This window comes from Polyodon spathula, chromosome 23 (assembly GCF_017654505.1).
Source record: "Polyodon spathula isolate WHYD16114869_AA chromosome 23, ASM1765450v1, whole genome shotgun sequence".
Taxonomy (NCBI): domain Eukaryota; kingdom Metazoa; phylum Chordata; class Actinopteri; order Acipenseriformes; family Polyodontidae; genus Polyodon; species Polyodon spathula.
Window position 1 is genome coordinate 16,329,257 of NC_054556.1, and position 19,846 is coordinate 16,349,102.

The window sequence follows — 19,846 nt, forward strand, 5'->3', positions numbered from 1 at the left end:
ATTTTAGAAAAGCAAACTATGAAGGCATGAAACAGAGACTAACAGAAGTAGATTGGAGTAAAATAGAGAAAACACCCACAGAAGAAGGATGGTTGTTCTTCAAAAACGTAGTACTAGAGGCGCAAAACAATTACATCCCTAAAGTAGACAAATCTAAATGTAAAACTAAATTGCCAAAATGGTTTAATAGATCAATTAAAAAAAATATTCAGCGAAAAAAGGCACTTTACAGAGCATTAAAAAAGGGACCAAAAAGAAAGTACACAGAAAGAGTACACAGAACTGCAAATGCAAGTCAAAAAGGAAGTTAGAAAGGCCAAGAGAGAAATAGAAATGAACATTGCTAAGGGAGCTAAAACCAATTCCAAAATGTTTTTCCAATATTACAACAGCAAGAGAACATTCAAAGAGGAGATTAAATGTTTAAGAGATACAAATGGCAAAATCGTAGAGGAAGAAAAAAAAATAGCAAATATGTTAAATGATTACTTTTCACAAGTTTTTACAAAGGAAGATACTGACAACATGCCCCACATGTCATCCAGTTCCTATCCAGTTTTAAATAACTTTAGCATAACTGAGGCAGAAGTGTTAAAGGGACTAGGAGCTCTTAAAATAAACAAATCCCCTGGGCCGGATGAGATCCTCCCAGTAGTACTCAAAGAAATGAAAGAAGTAATTTACAAACCGCTAACCAAGATCATGCAGCAGTCTCTTGACACAGGGGTGGTACCGACAGACTGGAAAATTGCAAACGTAATACCGATCCACAAAAAGGGAAACAAAACTGAACCAGGTAACTACAGACCAGTAAGCCTGACTTCTATTATATGCAAACTTATGGAAACTATAATAAGAGCCAAAATGGAAAATTACCTATATGGTAACAGGGTACTGGGAGACAGTCAACATGGTTTTAGGAAAGGGAGATCGTGCCTAACTAACTTGCTTGATTTTTTTGAGGATGCAACATCGATAATGGATAATTGCAAAGCATATGACATGGTTTATTTAGATTTCCAGAAAGCTTTTGACAAAGTCCCGCACAAAAGATTAATTCTCAAACTGAACGCAGTTGGGATTCAAGGAAACACATGTACATGGATTAGGGAGTGGTTAACTTGTAGAAAACAGAAAGTACTGATTAGAGGAAAAACCTCAGAATGGAGTGTGGTAACCAGCGGTGTACCACAGGGATCAGTATTAGGTCCTCTGCTATTCCTAATCTACATTAATGATTTAGATTCTGGTATAGTAAGCAAACTTGTTAAATTTGCAGACGACACAAAAGTAGGAGGAGTGGCAAACACTGTTGCAGCAGCAAAGGTCATTCAAAATGATCTAGACAAGATTCAGAACTGGGCAGACACATGGCAAATGACATTTAATAGAGAAAAGTGTAAGGTACTGCACGCAGGAAATAAAAATGTACATTATAAATATCATATGGGAGATATTGAAATTGGAGAAGGAATCTATGAAAAAGACCTAGGAGTTTTTGTTGACTCAGAAATGTCTTCATCTAGGCAATGTGGGGAAGCTATAAAAAAGGCTAACAAGATACTCGGATACATTGTGAAAAGTGTTGAATTTAAATCAAGGGAAGTAATGTTAAAACTGTACAATGCACTTGTAAGACCTCATCTTGAATATTGTGTGCAGTTCTGGTCACCTCGCTATAAAAAAGATATTGCTGCTCTAGAAAAAGTGCAAAGAAGAGCGACCAGAATTTTTCCGGGCTTAAAAGGCATGTCATATGCAGACAGGCTAAAAGAATTGAATCTGTTCAGTCTTGAACAAAGAAGACTACGTGGCGACCTAATTCAAGCATTCAAAATTCTAAAAGGTATTGACAGTGTCGACGCAAGGGACTTTTTCAGCCTGAAAAAAGAAACAAGGACCAGGGGTCACAAATGGAGTTTAGAAAAAGGGGCATTCAGAACAGAAAATAGGAGACACTTTTTTACACAGAGAATTGTGAGGGTCTGGAATCAACTCCCCAGTAATGTTGTTGAAGCTGACACCCTGGGATCCTTCAAGAAGCTGCTTGATGAGATTTTGGGATCAATAAGCTACTAACAACCAAACGAGCAAGATGGGCCGAATGGCCTCCTCTCGTTTGTAAACTTTCTTATGTTCTTATGTTCTTATAGATTGCAAAAAGTCATGTTTTTTCAATCTGTCACTATTTCATTCAGTATATGGAAAACTAAAAAGCATTGTGTAATTCAACATGTTAACCTTATGTTATTCACCAGGTTTCATTCAACTTTATGAAACTGAAAGAGTTAATTCTATAGAGGCAAAACCTTTGTCCAGAGCTGTAGTTTGTTTCTAACAGGCTTAGCTGTGCTTTTTAGTATGAAACGTGAACATGTCTAAATTGCAACACAATATGAAGAGATTCTAAGTCTTAATAAAATCACAGATAAAAAAATAAAATAAATAAATAAAAAAAAACAGAGTTCTGCATATAACTTTCTCATCTTGTTATTGTATCTAAAACAAAATCCCTGTGTTGTGGGTCCGGCTTGTTCTCAGCTGTGTCCCCAGTGGGTTCAAAGCCCAGCTCAGGACACTGGCAATGCAGCTGAACTCATACTGAGAACAAGCAGGCAGCAGAGAAGACCGAGCCCACGCTCCAGGGCTTACATCACTATACACTAGCAAAGGAATTCCAGGATAGAGGGAATTTCATTTCTCATTTCATGAAGCCTGTAAGAACAATTCTATAATTGATAGTTTAGAGTTTTATCTAGGATTTGTTCTCTTATAAAAACTATTTAATGTTACAAGATAAGACAATTTACTATGAACCCACACACTCTAGACACAAGGAATTTCATCAATAGTAGTACTGTATTCAGTACACAAATATTAAACAGAAATCACAAAAGTCAGAAAGCCAATCTCTTTGTTTTCTAAGCATTAAACACAAATCAAAGCTCTCAGCATGCGGTAAAGCAGCAAGCAGGGCCAGTTAAATATGACACTGCTTATACTCACACACACAGCCTAAACTGAAATGGTTCAGACAATCTTACAATAGATCACACTAAACTTACTAATAGTAAATCGTTTAACGATATAGCAAGTTTACTTTAAAATAAATTCTTCATACAACAATACAAGGTAGATTACTGACAATTACTTTTTAGTGAAACTTGAAGTTATTTCACATGCAAGGTGTGCAAACTAAACAATTAACAGTTCAATTGTATGCGACTGTGTTACAATTAAATTTAGTTTCATGAGAGTAAAATGCAACTGGAACTACACTGGCTTAGGTACAGTAGACTCAGACTTGTCTGTCTGATGAAAGCCTCTAAGTTTTCCGGCAGTCCTAAAGCCGGGCCTCAGTCTCTTTGCATTTGGTCATTTGCTAGCTTGCCTTCCCTTTTTGGGTCCTGTTCTCAGTCAGTCCCGGAGTTGCAGCCTTGCATAGCAGAGTGACAGCAATTAGTTTATAGCAATCAAAGTGGAGCACATGTTTAGTTTTGCTTGAATATTTACAGCCTTTTTCTATGCTAGGAAGTTGTCTGCAGAGGTCATTTGTGCATCTTGCTTCTTAAAACTCAAAGTCCTTTGATGTTTAAGTCCTTTTCTGCTCGGACAGCGATACTTTGTCTTCCTCACGTCAAACCGCTGCTTGTTGCAGTTGTGAATTATCTGTACAGAATTCAACTGTCCTTTCAGCCTAATCCAGTCCAGATGCCACCCAGCCCTGGTCACCTAGTTCAGTGGTCACACAGTTCACGATGTCTAGAGGAAAGGCACCCTTTATCTTGAAGACACAGATTTCATTCATTTGTCCAGTTACATTCTGTGACAGGCTGGCGAGTGGATAGAGGCCCAGAGACAGACTGCAGTTCAAAAAAATACACTTATTATAAATAAACGCAATGCCTTCACTGGATTCAACATTTAAAAAATACAACCAACCAACCAACCAACCAACCAACCAACCAACCAACCAACCTGCTTCCTCAGCTCCCTCCTCCCAAATGAGAATCAGAGGCCTCCTTTTATGTCAGGTGGCTGGGCGCTGATTGATCATTAATTAAGTTAATCATTTAATCAACTAATCAACCCCAGCCACATAATAAACCCAGGCAGGTAGGGGAAATTAACCCCATCCCTGCCAATTTCTAAACGGCAGAGCTTTGCTCTGCCACACACTCATAATACACTTTTATGTAATATCATATTCAGGGAATATGCACCACAAGCCCATATTATCAAACCACAGCAGCATCTCCCCCTTTGACACGCTTGTATTGTTCAATGTGTTTCTTGGGTTTGTTCAATTCCACTGCAGATCTGTATCTCATGAATCATTGACAGTTTAAACAATGACAAACTTTTTACATACAGAGGTAGTGGAAACATAATAATGTACCCTTTATATACAGAGATATTGGAAAACATACAGGAATTTCAAAATCACTGTCAATGAAACCCTTTCTAAATAACTAAGCTTTCCTCAGGATGTATTGTATTGTCACTCTAATGACAGAATACAAATACAAATTACAAGCAATCAAATCATATTTTGCCCAAAAGGAATAAACAGTCTGAGGCAACTTCATTCTGAAAATTGTTTAGAGCAATTATTCATAAACTGTATAAACTATGAATGTAGTAATAATGGGAATGTTACAGCATGCATGTTTTGCAGAGTTGAGTAAATGTACATTTTGTGAATTGTTTGTTTGCAAACTTTTCATATTTTACAGTATATTTATACAGCTCCAGTATACAACAAGCTTGGAGGTTCTCAGTGCTTAAAGAGTACATAAAGACCTTTTTATTTTATTGTGTTACATGTTCCCATATGTTGCTAGAACTGTTTACGAAAGGTGTGGGGCTTAGGTCGGCCAGGGTGTCCTCGGTTCACCGAGCACCAGCGACCCCTGTAGTCTGGCCAGGTGACTGTTGGCTTGCCTGTTAGCTGCCCGGGAGCTGCGTTGTCCTCTGACGCTGTAGCTCCTGGGTGGCTGCATGGTGAATCTGCAATGTGTAAAGAAGCGGTCGGCTGACGGCACATGCTTCAGAGGACAGCGTGTGTTCGTCTTCGCCGCTCCCGAGTCAGCACAGGGGTGGTAGCGGTGAGCTGAGCCTAAATAATAATTGGGCATTTCAAATTGGGAGAAAATAAAAACAATTAAAAAAAAAAAAACACTCACCAAAGCAGTAAAGTTCATTCAAACTCAAAAAGGCATTTGCTCCAGTGCAAAGTTTACATCACGTGAAATAAAAAAAGTTTGTTTCATCTTGTGTCTGCACTGGTGCAATAGCTCAGAGTCCATTCTAGTAAGATAAAGCACACATTGCTCCCACACCCATGAAGATATTCTTAGTTTTAGTTTATTTTAAACAATTCACTTCTGTCTCACTGCCACTGGTACAGTAATGACATTTTAAAAATATGTGTTATTGTGCTTATATATGCTTTGTTTAATGTGTTCACAGAAACAAGCTTGGCATAAATCCTCACAGCATGATGAGTAAGATTAATTTCCAATTCAGTTCATTATGAAAGAATGGGTCTGTCTCCTTCAGTTTAACATGTTCCCCTTCTCGGTGTCTCTGGATTCAGGCAGGCTCTCACTCCTGGGGACCCCCTTCGTTTACTGCAGGGTGAGAGAGTGAGACAAGGAATCAGTCAGCTCTCCACACACTCAAACAAGCAGGGTGGAGAGGTGAGGGACTAGGATGAGAGGCTGGCCCTAGTGTGAATTCGCTGGTGTGTTTTTAGGGTACCTGACTGACTGAAGCTCTTCCCACATTGAGAACAGTGATACGGCTTCTCTCCAGTGTGAATTCGTTGGTGTGTTTTTAGGTGTCCTAACCGACTAAAACTCTCCCAACATTCAGAACAGTGATACGGCTTCTCTCCAGTGTGAATTCGCTGATGTGTTTTCAGGCTTCCTAACTGACTGAAGCTCTTCCAACATTGAGAACAGTGATACGGCTTCTCTCCAGTGTGAATTCGTTGGTGTCTATTTAAGTTTCCTGACTCACTGAAACTCTCCCCACATTCAATACATTGATATGGCTTCTCTCCAGTGTGAAGTCGCTGATGTCTTTTTAGGCTTCCTGATGCATTGAAACTCTCCCCACATTCAATACATTGATATGGCTTCTCTCCAGTGTGAAGTCGCTGATGTCTTTTTAGGCTTCCTGATGCATTGAAGCTCTTCCCACATTCAGTACAGTGGTGCGGCTTCTCTCCAGTGTGAATTCGCTGGTGTTTTTTTAGGACTCCTAACTCACGGAAGCTATTTCCACATTCAGTACAGTGATACGGCTTCTCTCTAGTGTGAATTCGCTGGTGTTCTTTTAGGACTCCTAACTGACAGAAGCTCTTTCCACATTCAATACAGTGATACGGCTTCTCTCCAGTGTGAATTCGCTGGTGTGTTTTTAGGTTTCCTTGCCGGCTGAAGCTCTTCCCACATTCATTACATTGATGTGATCTCTTTGGCTGGGATATGTTTTTTGAATCATTTAACAACAAGTTAATAGACTCCTCTTCAACATGGACAGGCTCCAGATCAGTCTGTTCTTTAATGTGGACAGGCTCCAGTTCAGTCTCCTCCTCTTTAATGTGGACAGGCTCCAGTTCAGTCTCCTCTTCTTTAATGTGGACAGGCTCCAGTTCAGTCTCCTCCTCTTTAATGTGGACAGCCTCCAGTTCAGTCTCCTCTTCTTTAATGTGGACAGCCTCCAGTTCAGTCTCCTCTTCTTTAATGTGGACAGCCTCCAGTTCAGTCTCCTCTTCTTTAATGTGGACAGCCTCCAGTTCAGTCTCCTCCTCTTTAATGTGGACATGTTGCAGTTCAGTCTCCTCTTCTTTAATGTAGTCAGGCTCCAGTTCAGACATCTCCTGTTTAATCCAGATAGGTACCAAGTCCAGAACCTCCTCCTGTTTAATGTAAACAGACTCCATCTTTGTTCCTTGGCTTTCATCAAGATAAGACAGTCCTGAAAACAGAAGACACAATTAAGTACGACGATCTGTTCTCTATTGGTGTGTACTTACAACATGGACCTGAACTGGCTTAGGTTTGATCAGATTAAAGTACTCTTATCATGTGATCCCCCTGTTCACATTGAGCACAGACCTAAGGTGGCTTTGACCTAGTATGCATGCATAGCCGCTGAACTGCAGTGCGTGCCCGATGATGTCATATCAACCACCCGTTGTGTGAAGACATCTCCACTCCCAAAACACAGAGGCAGAAGCGTTTAAATCAAAAACAAGCCTGTCATTTGTGTCACTTGTGTGTTTCCACTCCAAGGTGGTCATTCCGTGCCAATTAAGATTTAATTCTGTCATCAGAAATGGAGTGGAGCATTGAAAATATGCGTATCGGAGATTTACAGAAACAGGTATTATTGTCTTTATTTACACATCAGTCTGAAACTCGTCTTAGACGGAAATGTAATCAATAACTCTGTGACGGAAAGATGAGTTCTGGTGATGAATCTTCCTCCCAACCTGTGAGGGCGCTAAAGAACGAGAGGAGAAGTATCTGGAAGGGCTGGCCTGACAGTTCGTTTCCGGGTCAGGGAAGTGGGTCAGCCTGGAGGGAAGCGCGACTCTGTTGTAAGATCGTATTGATTTGAGAGGTAAACGAGAGGCAGCTGCAAGTAATAAGGCAGCTGCAACCGTTTATCTCGATATCATGCGGGATTACATATAGGGGCCATGGTAACGCTGGTCTTCTCCTTCGTTTGGGTTAATGCTTGGAGAGAGAAGGATCGAGAGAGGAGCTCTCGTTGTAAAGAGGAATTACGTGTTGTGTGTGTTTGTTTGTAATTGTCTGCGTTTTGCACCACCAGACAGTTAACTCACCTATCCAGAGCTGTCGACCAGGGTCAGCACAATCCGGATCACCACTGCACGGAACCGTCACAAAATACAGTGTCTTCACCCACCACAAGCACGTCTGCACTCACCCAGGACTGGTTACCGTGTGTTGGTTTTGTTCGGGACTGTGCCCTATTATTGCTATCCCTGTGCTTTACACATTGTTGTGTATAGCCGGGGATTTATTATTTAACGGTCACCAGACCTGGATTATAAATAAAAGCACCTTTTCACTGGAAACTGTTGTCTGCCTGTCACTCCTGCATCGCATCACCGCTATACCTGTTCCCCTCCACTAGCCACTTTGCCACACGTGGTGTCACAAGTGGGATTATGGACCGCAACGCGCTGGCGGAGCTGCTGCAGGCACTGGAGATCAGACGGGATGCAGAGGAGAGACAGAGGGAGGAGCGCTATACGGCGCTCATTGAACGGGTAGGGCTGATCGTTGCTGCAGGAGCGACCCCTACCGGAACATCATTGATGTCGGCCCGAAGGCACGGGCCATGAAAATGATGGCGGAGGATGATCCGGAGGCATTTTTGGTGGCGTTCGAGCGGCTGGCAACCGCGGCGGGATGGCCTCGGGAGTTCTGGGCAAGCCAGCTAGGACCTTACCTGATCGGGGAAGCGCAGGCAGCTTACCAAGCCCTGAGCGACCAGTACGCCACTGACTATGACCTAGTCAAGCAGGCTATCCTCCGTCGTCTCAACATCACCGCGGAGACCCACCGGACGCGGTTCCGCGAGTACCGGAGAGCCCCGGAGACACGCCCCAGGGTGGTGGCACAGCGGTTGTGCGACCACATGGTCCATTGGCTGACCCCAGAGAAGAAGACCGCTCAACAAATGGGGGAAGCCATTGTGGTGGAACAATTCTGCCATGTGGTCGGCGCCGAAACTCAGGCGTGGGTACGGCGCCACAACCCTGACACCCTGGAGGAGGCGGTCAAATTGGCCGAAGATTTTGAGGACTCTTTGACGTCAGCCCGGGTCGGGATCCTGTCAGCCCCTGCCCTGCTCAGGAACCAACCTCTCCCTCCCTCTCCTCCAACACCACCACCATCACCCTCGGTCCCGGCACCCAGACCTCCCAGACCGCCGACCCCGTTGGGCCCCCTTGCCTACCGCCCATGGAGACCGAGGATGGCCCCCAGCTGGGGTAGAGGTGTTGCCCCTGCCCCGTTGCCCTACCAGCAGCCGGACAGAAATTTAACCTATGCCCCCTCTGTCCCTCCACTCTGTTTTAGGTGTAACCAGCCAGGACATAGGGCCAGGTCATGCCCCGCTGCTATGGAGTGTGACGTGGCTGCATGCAACTGGACACCTGGAACGGGTAAGCAGGGGGAAAACGGTTGGGAGGGGCCCTGTCTGATTGACGTGGTTTTAGGGAATGTGAAAACCCACGCGTTAGTGGACACAGGGTGTGAGCAAACCTTGATCAGGACAGCTCTCTTGGGCGGTATGTCGTGGCGGCCACAAGGTCAGGTGGCCATCTCCTGTATCCATGGAGACACGGCGGCATAACCCACCCTAAAAGTATATTTATTGGTAGGACCGATAAAACGTCACCTTGTAGTCGGGGTGGCGGAAAGGTTGCCGCACCCAGTTATTCTGGGCCGAGACTGGCCAAAATTCAAAGAATTGGTGCAAATAATGGCAGTCTCAGCCACACACGTAAACGTGGCAGAAAAAGGGAAAAAGGAACGGATTGGTGATGTGTTTCCTTTTCATACTGAAATGTTTTCCCCTCTGTTCCGTCCTAGAAAAACAAATAAGGAGAGACGGACCGCGAAATGGGAGGGAGCGTCTTTGAGACAAGGCTGGGGTCTGGTGGGAGAGTGCTGTAATGGTAACAAACGCCAGTCGAAGGGAGTGGGAACGCAGTGTGACCGAGAGAGCGAGGTTACTGGGCCGACTAGGGCAGAGGTTATTCCAGCCCCTCTCAATGTACCGGACCCGTGGTACTCAAGCGCGGACCTAGTGTGGGGCCAAAAGAACGACCCGTCACTGGTGCACGCTTGGGGGCAGGTCCGGTCCATTGAAGGTAAGGATGTTGATGGCGCTGGGGCGCTAGTATATCCACATTTCAGTATAAAGGGGCAATTACTATATAGGGTAAACCTAGCCGCGGGCACAGGACAGCCTGTAACACAATTATTGGTTCCCCCGTCTTGTCGGACCGAGGTCATGAGGCTGGCGCATGATATCCCTTTTGCGGGGCACCTCGGAGCCGAGAAGACGAGGGAGCGAATATTGGCTCGATTCTATTGGCTCGGTCTTCATACTGATGTGTCGAAATATGTAGCCACATGCCCAGACTGCCAGCGAGTAGCGCCAGGTCGAGTGCGCCCCGCTCCTTTGATCCCACTGCCGATTATTTCCACTCCGTTCGAGCGCATTGCAATGGACATAATGGGCCCGTTGCTACCTTCTGACTCTGGGTATACGCATATATTAGTAGTGGTGGATTATGCAACGCGATACCCAGAGGCAGTTCCATTGAGGTCCACTAGTGCAGCTGCAATAGCCACCGAGTTAGCGCAGATTATGGCTAGAGTAGGGATCCCCAAGGAGATTTTGACTGATCACGGAACCAATTTTTTGTCCAATACGTTACAGCAGGTGTACAAAATATTAAAAATACGTCCCATCAGGACGTCCGTTTATCATCCACAATCGGACGGTTTGGTTGAACGTTTTAATCAGACCTTAAAGTCGATGCTGAGGCGATTTGTAACACAGGAGCAGAAACATTGGGCATCGCTTCTTCCCTACCTCCTTTTTGCAGTGAGAGAAGTGCCGCAGAGTTCAACGGGGTTCTCCCCCTTTGAGCTCCTGTACGGCCGGCAGCCTCGCGGCATTCTCGACCTGCTGAGGGAGGGGTGGGAGGAGCACAAAGGCTCGTCTAAAAATGTAGTGAAGTATGTGCTCCTACTACGAGATCGGCTGGATTTGGTCGGTCGTTTGGCCCAAGACAACCTCAGATCGGCTCAGCACCGACAACAGCAGCATTACAACAAAAATGCACGGATTCGAACCTTTCGACCAGGGGACAAGGTAATGCTGCTACTTCCCTCATCTGAATCGAAACTGTGTGCTAAATGGCAGGGGCCGTATGAGGTGATTCGGGCTATAGGGAAAGTAAATTATGAAATTAGACAGCCCGATCGCCGAAATGAACGTGAAATTTATCATGTCAATTTGTTAAAGCCCTGGCAGGCAAGGGAGGTCTTATTTATAGCCCCAGGCAATATGGAGGATGATTTAGGTCCCTGTCCAGAGACCCCGAGCACAAGAGCGATTTCTATGGGGGAACAATTGGTTCCGGATCAGCAAAGAGAGCTGCGTAAGCTTATTGAGGAGTTCAGCGATGTTTTTTCTGACGTGCCCGGCAGGACAAACTTAGTTGAATATGACATTATCTCTCCACCAGGTGTCACAGTGCGAGAGAGACCGTACCGGATCCCGGAAAGTCGACGAAGTGGCGTTCGCAAAGAGGTATGGGATATGCTCGAGCTTGGGGTGATTGAGCCTTCCAGGAGCGAGTGGTGCAGTCCGATCGTCATAGTGGCTAAGAAAGACGGCATCAACCGCTTCTGTGTGGATTTCAGAAAGGTGAACGCTATTGCTAAGTTCGATGCATATCCCATGCCTCGGGTCGACGAACTTTTAGACAGACTGGGAAAAGCGAGGTTTATTTCCACTCTGGACCTGACGAAGGGATACTGGCAAATCCCTTTAACCCGCAGCTCCAGAGAGAAAACCGCATTTTCAACACCAGAAGGGCTGTTCCACTTTAAAACCATGCCGTTTGGGCTACATGGTGCGCCCGCTGCCTTTCAGAGACTGATGGACCAGGTTTTACGCCCACATCATGAATATGCAGCAGCGTATATTGATGACGTGGTGATATACAGCTCCACCTGGCGAGAGCATTTGGCTAGGGTTGCAGCCGTTCTTCAGTCTCTAAGGGCAGCCCGGCTGACAGCTAACTTGAGGAAATGTGCGTTTGCCAAAACAGAGACTCAATATTTGGGATTTTTAATGGGGAATGGAAGGGTGAGACCTGTAGTCACCAAAATCCAGGCTTTGGTTGATGCAGCGATCCCCAAAACCAAGACTCAGGTGAGGTCACTACTGGGCTTAGCCGGTTATTACCGCCGCTTCATCCCCGAGTACGCCACAGTGGTTAACCCATTAGTCGACCTCACCAAAAAGAGTGCTCCAAATTTAATTAAATGAGCGTTTGATACTATTAAGCGTACACTTTGCCAGGCCCCCACTCTTATCACACCGGATTTCACCAAGAGATTCATCCTCCACACCGACGCTTCGGATGTATGTTTGGGTGCAGTCTTGTCCCAAAAAGTAGCTGGAGTAGAGCACCCGATATTATACCTCAGTAAAAAAATGTTACCTCGGGAACGCAACTACTCCGTAGTCGAAAAAGAGTGTTTGGCCATTAAATGGGCTACTCACTCTTTACGATACTACCTGCTGGGACACTCATTCGATCTGGTCACAGACCACGCCCCACTCAAGTGGTTAAGCACAATGAAGGACAGCAATGCCCGGATAACTCGGTGGTATCTGGCATTGCAGCCCTTCATGTACCACATGGTACACCGTGCGGGGAAAGACCACCAAAATGCGGATTATTTTTCCCGGGAGGGGGGAGTAATGGGGAAGGTAGATTTAGCCGAGTGTTCCTTCGGCTCCACTCTGAGCGGTGGGATATGTGACGGAAAGATGATGATTCTGGTGATGAATCTTCCTCCCAACCTGTGAGGGCGCTAAAGAACGAGAGGAGAAGTATCTGGAAGGGCTGGCCTGACAGTTCGTTTCCGGGTCAGGGAAGTGGGTCAGCCTGGAGGGAAGCACGACTCTGTTGTAAGACCGTATTGATTTGAGAGGTAAACGAGAGGCAGCTGCAAGTAATAAGGCAGCTGCAACCGTTTATCTCAATATCATGCGGGATTACATATAGGGGCCAGGGTAACGCTGGTCTTCTCCTTCGTTTGGGTTAACGCTTGGAGAGAGAAGGATCGAGAGAGGAGTTCTCGTTGTAAAGAGGAATTACGTGTTGTGTGTGTTTGTTTGTAATTGTCTGCGTTTTGCACCACCAGACAGTTAACTCACCTATCCGGAGCTGTCGACCAGGGTCAGCACAATCCGGATCACCACTGCACGGAACCGTCACAAAATACAGTGTCTTTACCCACCACAAGCACGTCTGCACTCACCCAGGACTGGTGACCGTGTGTTGGTTTTGTTCGGGACTGTGCCCTATTATTGCTATCCCCGTGCTTTACACATTGTTGTGTATAGCCGGGGATTTATTATTTAACGGTCACCAGACCTGGATTATAAATAAAAGCACCTTTTCACTGGAAACTGTTGTCTGCCTGTCACTCCTGCATCGCATCACCGCTATACCTGTTCCCCTCCACTAGCCACTTTGCCACAAACTCCCATTTATTTTCTTACCCATGACAAGTATTCCATTGACACAGAGAAAGAAGACAGGTGGCAGAGTGTTGAGCTTCAGAGCCCCACAGTTGTGGAATGATCTGCCTTGATTTGGAAGGTAAGCAACACCTCTCGTGACTTTTGTCTTGTGTATCAGGATCATTTTACACCAAACTGTTTGATGGGAACGTAATGTGAAGAAGTTCAACATCAGATAGATCTGTTAACTCATCAACATTAGCTGTCATCCGTGTTGTTTATCCTATGAATATTTCACTACAGTTAATAGTTTGTTAATTTATTTTTGGGTTTAAAAACATTTTGGATGATTTAGTATGTCACGGAAATTCATGGGTAAATTCAATTTAATATAACCATTTCTCAGATATTTAATTCTGTTGTCTGTGTAACATGCTGTCGGGATTGGGTAGTTAACACCGATTCCAGAACTTCAAAGTTTGTAGATAAGGCACAGGCCACAAACTGTTAGCTCTTTGAAGCTCGTCTATCTGATTGTCTGGCCTCCTAAGGTGTCATAAAACTTACCAAAGCAAACTATAGTAACAATGCAGTTGTACCATTATTGTGTTAAAAGTTAGTTAAAATGCTTGAAGAATCATTTTTAATTACATATCTTGTTGACACAAGTTTAATATATATTTTAAGTAAGTTTCCCAATAAATCTGAAGGGTTTATTGTGTTTTAAATTAATATTATAAACTAATAACTATTTTAAATATTATCCTGTGGCAAAGTGCCCGCCCCAGTGTGTATTTTGTGTTGTATGTTGTGTGTTAATGTTGGTGTATAGTCATTGGTACACGGGAAATAAACGGGTCTGTGTACCACGAGTGTTTAAAATCTATATTTGTATTTAGACATGAGAATTGCACAGCACTTCACGTGCAAGTAAAAAGTAATAATATATGGCACGGGGAATTGCACTTTATTAATTCCTGTGCAGTTGTACCGCGACTCCAATTGAACGTCTCGGTATAGCTGCATAAAAGCTCCATGTTTTCACTTACTCGGGGTTGTGTGTTTGATGAGTAGAAAATGGGATTGGAGACTTAGGTAATAATAATAATAATAATAACAGTAGTAGTAGTAGTTAAAATATCAGCTCACCATGTTTGTTTAGTGTTAGTCCGTTCTGTTTCATCTCTTTGTTTTGGTGAATGTGCCGTGTCCTGTGTTTTTGTTTGTCTTGCAACCTTTTACTTTCTGTCTGTGCACTATTAAATGCTGAGCGAGACCATTCACTCCCAACTCCACCTCTCTCTTTGTTTATTTCCTGGTTCCTGTTTCTGGTTTGACGTCCCCCACTCCAGCAGTCTTTGTGACACGTGGTGTCATCAAGGGATTACCAGCACCTCCTAGAAGCAGACTAGAGCAGCAACCGCAGTTTCTTGTTTGAAAAATAAATGTCAGAAGACGCCGTCAGGTTGAGGGACTGGATCCGGGACAATGCTGGGCTGGAGGCTCAGTCCATGACCATAGCCATCTGGGTCCTGTGGCTGATGGACACGAAGCGATGGGAGGCGTACGAGAGGGAACACACCACAAACTCCCTTGAGGAAGGGGTGGAGTTTGTCCTCTGCTCCCTGGAGGCAGCTATAAATAGAACAGCAGCCAAGGTAGCAGGGTCTCCAGCGCCCAGGCGGCGGGACAGCAAGAGTCCAGCGCCCAGACGGGGGGGACCGCGGCGATCCAAAGCCAGAGAGGGAGCTGTCCCCACTTCCACCAGCAGTGAGTGCCCGCTTGTATCACTTCCCCTACCGTCACCACCTGCAGGAGAGGAGCAGGTGCACCAGTCCCCTGCAAGTGAAGGAGAGCCGCACCAGTCCCCTACAAGTGAGGGAGAGCCGCACCAGTCCCCTGCAAGAGAGAGCCGCACCAGTCCCCTGCAAGTGAGAGACAGATGCACCAGTCCCCTGTAATAACAGTAGACTACACGCCGCTCCCACCTTCGCCACCAGGAGACTACACGCCGCTCCAACCTCCGTCGCTAGGAGACTACATGCCTCCACCACCTCCATTGGCAGGAGCAGAGCAGCCTCTGCCTCTGCCACCTCCATCAGCCGACGATGAAAGCCTGCTGGGTCCCCGACCACCAGCAGAGGGTGAATGTCAGCTGGGTCCCCATCCACCAGCAGAGGGTGAATGCCTGCTGGGTCCCCGTCCACCAGCAGAGGGTGAATGCCTGCTCGGTCCCTTTCCACCAGCAGAGGATGAATACCTGCTGGTATCACTTCCCCCACCAGCAGAGGATGAATGCCTGCTGGCATCACTTCTCTCACCATCACAAGGAGAGGAGCTGGAGCTGCCTCTCCCTGCACCAGAAGGACTAGGAATAGATGCTGGCAGTCCTTAGCAGCCCTTGCATAGCCTGCTGAGGGAAGCACGGGGAAGAATCGCCCGTCCACAGTGACCAAGAAGAGGGCTAACACCCGCACCCCACCTTGTCCTGACTCCCTGCCTCCCTTCGCCTAAGGATGCCTGCCTGGCATCGCCTGGGGTTGCCAGCCGCTCCGCTTCGCCTGGGGTTGCTGGAACTGCTTCGCCAGGGGTTGCAGTCAGCTCTGCTTGGCCACAGGGGTCAGTATGGCCAGAGCCCCACCAGAGGCAGCTGCCGGCTATAAAGGGGGGAAGAGGTCAGGAGACCACCTTTCCCCGCAGCAATTTCGCTGCCGGAGATATTGGGGGAGGTCTGGAGACCACCAACCCCAGCAGCTTTTCCATTGCTGGACTTGCCCTGGCTGAAGGAGTCAGTCTGGGAGCGGTCAGCACATCAGCTGACAGCCGCACCATTGGCAGCATTTCCGCTGCCAGTGGTACAGCGAGAGGAGAGATTTGCCCCACTGTCAGCATATCTGCTGACAGCATGGCTACTGGCAACACTGCCGCCCATCAACCCCTTAAAGTCCCTGTTCTTGGCCCAGGACTTTTGGGATTTTAAGGGGGGAGGTGGCCATTGAGGCCATGTGTGCATTGCACAAGGGGGGGTGGTATATGTGGCAAAGTGTATCTGTGTACCCCTGTGTGTATCTGTGTTGTATGTTGTGTGTTAATGTTTGTGTATAGTCATTGGTACATGGGATATAAACGGGTCTGTGCAACACGAGAGTTTAAAATGTATACTTGTCTTTAAGCACAAGGATTGCACAGCACTTCATGTGCAAGTAAAAAGTAATACTATGTGAGCATGGGGAATTGCACTTTATTAATTCACGTGCAGTTGTACCGAGACTCCAATTGAATGATTGATTAGCAACCGAGTCTCGGTACAGCTGCATAAAAGCAGCGTGTTTTCACTCATTTCGGGTTGTGTGTTCGGTGAGTGGAGAAAGGGATTGGAGACGGAGGCAATAATAATAATAATAATAATAATAATAAATAGTTAAGAATATCAGCTCACCAGGTTTGTTTAGTGTTAGTCCATTTTGTTTCATCTCTTTGTTTTGGCAAATGTGCCGTGTCCTGTGTTTTTGTTTGTCTTGCAACCTTTTATTTTCTGTCTGTCTCTGCGCTATTAAATGCTGAGAGAGACCATTCGCTCAGCTCCACCAAACTCCACCTCTCTCTTTGTTTATTTCCTGGTTCTTGTTTCTGGTCTGACGTCCCCCACTCCAGCCATCTTTGTGATATATCCTTTGATTGTATTATGATGTGTTTTATATGCTTGTAATCAATTCTGTACAGAGAATGAAACTGAAATTCATATGCTTCTCTAGAATGTTTTCAGAGTTATATTGAATAGGTTTAAATGATAAATGTAAAATCCTTTGATAACGAAATAGGCGCATATGTTCCATTTCTAACAAACCCTTTTTGTGTGACGTAACTATCTATCAAATACTGTGAACCAATGGAAGACCCGACAAGGACTTGTTTACAATACAAGTGAACGTCTATACATCATGTTATTTAAACTCAAAACAAGGATTTTCACTCTCTCTTCTCTCTGGGCTCTCTCTGGATTCGCTCTTGCTCGCTGGATTCGCTCTTTATTCAAAATATCTCATCGCTCTCAGCTCATCAAACTCTGAAGTTTATCAATGAAGATGCAATGATGTAATCTTCAAAGCTGTCCCGGAGAAGCTGGGCTCCTCCGGAACGACAAAAGCTTTTGCCTACAGCCTTCACAGAGATACTGCACTGTGCTGCTGCACAACTAAATTTTACAGAGAGGACGACCATATTAAGAAGACTTTGTTTTAAACATTGCACCAACAGAATAAGTATCAAACTTATGTTGTGTGTTTACAAGTAATTGAAGCCATGCAATTGAAATCGTCACAATACGTAATGTGCGTCTATTAAACTAAATGCTGAACATTGTACATGCGTACTTAGCCAAGTGGAAGCAGGCGCATGTATATATAATGTGTGACTCAACCAAACAATGCATGACTATTAAGACTGCTTCACTAATGCTGAACTCAATGACCAGAGAGCACATTAATAATTTATTATGAACATTTAACAATGCATTAGTTTCCCTTGAATGTTTTATTTTGTTTCTTCTTTATCCATATATTTTTAACTATTAAGCCTAACCTTTATTCTTCTTCCTTTGAGAATATGAATAAATGTAATAATAATTTGGATTGTTAGGTTTATTTTTGTCTTATAGCCAGTACACATTTATGATTGATTTGAAATACTTAAACATACATAATATTAATTGTTAATCTCTTTTCATCACTAATTTAGGGATAATTAAGCCAGAATCACTATTTCTTATTGAGGTATTGTGTTTATTATGATTAATAATTACATTATGAGCTATAATGGGTATATATATATATATATATATATATATATATATATATATATATATATATATATACACATACAGTACTGATTCTGCAAATGTCACAAGTCTTTCTTTGAATTACTGTGATAATGTACTTAGAATAGTGAATGTGAATATAACTAGTTATTGTCTCTTACATACAGTAAGTAGGATAGATTAGTGATTTGGATTCTAGCACTGTTTGAATAATTAGACTGCATAACATTTCTGTAATAATGCAATCAATGCTCTCGCCCTCCAATCAAAACAGACCCTTATCGTACCCTGATGCTATCATGTTTTCATACTGCTGAACTGTTTTTATACATTTATTTATATATATAGAGCTTCATTTAGTCATTTGATTTCATTTGTTTTTCTGTCAAACGTCTTATCGGGTTTTAAAAATCAGTCAAGCCTTCAGTTTTCATTTATTAGAATAACTTACAAACGAGATCACAACTCGCTTATATGTGAGCTAATAAGAGAGCTAATAATGCTCCCTCTCTCCCTCTCAACCATACTGTGGATATCACACAATCTAGAATGTCAATGGCACAGCTACTGGGAGTCACTCACCTGCTAGACTGCATTCTGAATGTGAGCGTCTGTCTTCCTTTCCACCTCCCTGCATGCTGTTGGGAGAGCCTTTCTCTCCAGTGCCTTGCTTTCTCACGCAGATTCTCTCCAGCACCACGCTACACTCCCGCAGGCACACAGGCTCCAGCTCAGCGATGTTTGCTTTGATATTCTCAGATTCTTCCTTCTCTGGTTCCATGTGGTCAAACTCTACTTCAGGGGGCTCCTGTTTAATACGGACAATTTCCAGCACCTCTTCTTGTTTAACAGCAAGGGGTTCTGTCTGGGGGATCTCCAATTCACTGTGCTCAGCTTTGATCTCAGAGAACTCTGGCTGACTGCTGTCACATTGCATCTCACAGAGCTCCTGTTTAATAGGGAGGGAAGCCAGCCCAAATAACTCCACTCTAAAGGGGAGAAGTCTCTCTAACCTGGACAGATTCCATCTCCACACAGTGCATGGAAGCACACGGGATTCTGTTTAGAAGCTGCTGAAAGAAAGCATGTATTTATTTATTTACAGTACTACTAAGGATATTCAAAGGACCAATACGATCTGGGCTTAATAGCAGGGGTGGCTTTACTATTGAAGGGGCATCGAATTTCTTCGAATAAGTTTGGTGAAAGGTTATAATATTTATTTTCATTAAACGAGTATGTTTAGTATTTTAGAATACCTTCTCTTAAAAAAGCCGATCAGCAAGGAGTCACTTTGTCCTCAGAACTTAAATTTAGATTTGTTTACCAAACATGGTGTGTGATACAATGTTCCAGAAACTTTCTCAAACTGCATATTTTTCAATATTTACTCAAACATTGCAACATATTTGAAGGCTATTATCTTTTTTGAGGTGCAGGCAAACTACCGATAATACCTTACAGGTTTACACTGATCAACGAGGCCGTCAACACACTAGATTTACCATCGATACTTCCAAGTTTACACAGATCAACAAGACAGTCAATACACAAGATTTACCATCCATAATACCTCCTGGTTTACACTGATCAACAAGGCAGTCAATACACTAGATTTACCATCGATAACACCCCCAGGTTTACACTGATCAACGAGGCCGTCAATACACTTGATTTACCTAGTCTGACCTGGGGCCTGATACG

At 44.4% G+C, this 19,846-nt stretch overlaps 1 protein-coding gene across 1 annotated transcript; it reads right to left on the reverse strand.

Annotated features, from left to right (window-relative positions):
- Window positions 1–5,111: 5,111 nt before the first annotated feature.
- On the reverse strand, window positions 5,112–19,079 carry LOC121298423 (zinc finger protein 501-like). Its single transcript, XM_041225549.1, has 2 exons — window positions 18,725–19,079; window positions 5,112–6,624 (listed from the first exon to the last, which is right to left on the reverse strand). Exons 1-2 carry the CDS (start codon window positions 19,077–19,079, stop codon window positions 5,711–5,713), a joined length of 1,269 nt encoding a protein of 422 aa, XP_041081483.1. The 3' UTR covers window positions 5,112–5,710.
- Window positions 19,080–19,846: the final 767 nt, after the last annotated feature.

Excerpts from the sequence above, each read along its gene's own strand:
- LOC121298423 (XM_041225549.1), bottom strand. The coding sequence starts at position 19,079 with ATGCAATGTGACAGCAGTCAGCCAGAGTTCTCTGAGATCAAAGCTGAG. Across the intron at positions 6,625-18,724 it reads TTCAGAATGCAGTCTAGCAG|TGGAGCCTGTCCACATTAAA; the intron begins GTGAGTGACTCC and ends AGGAGACTGAAC.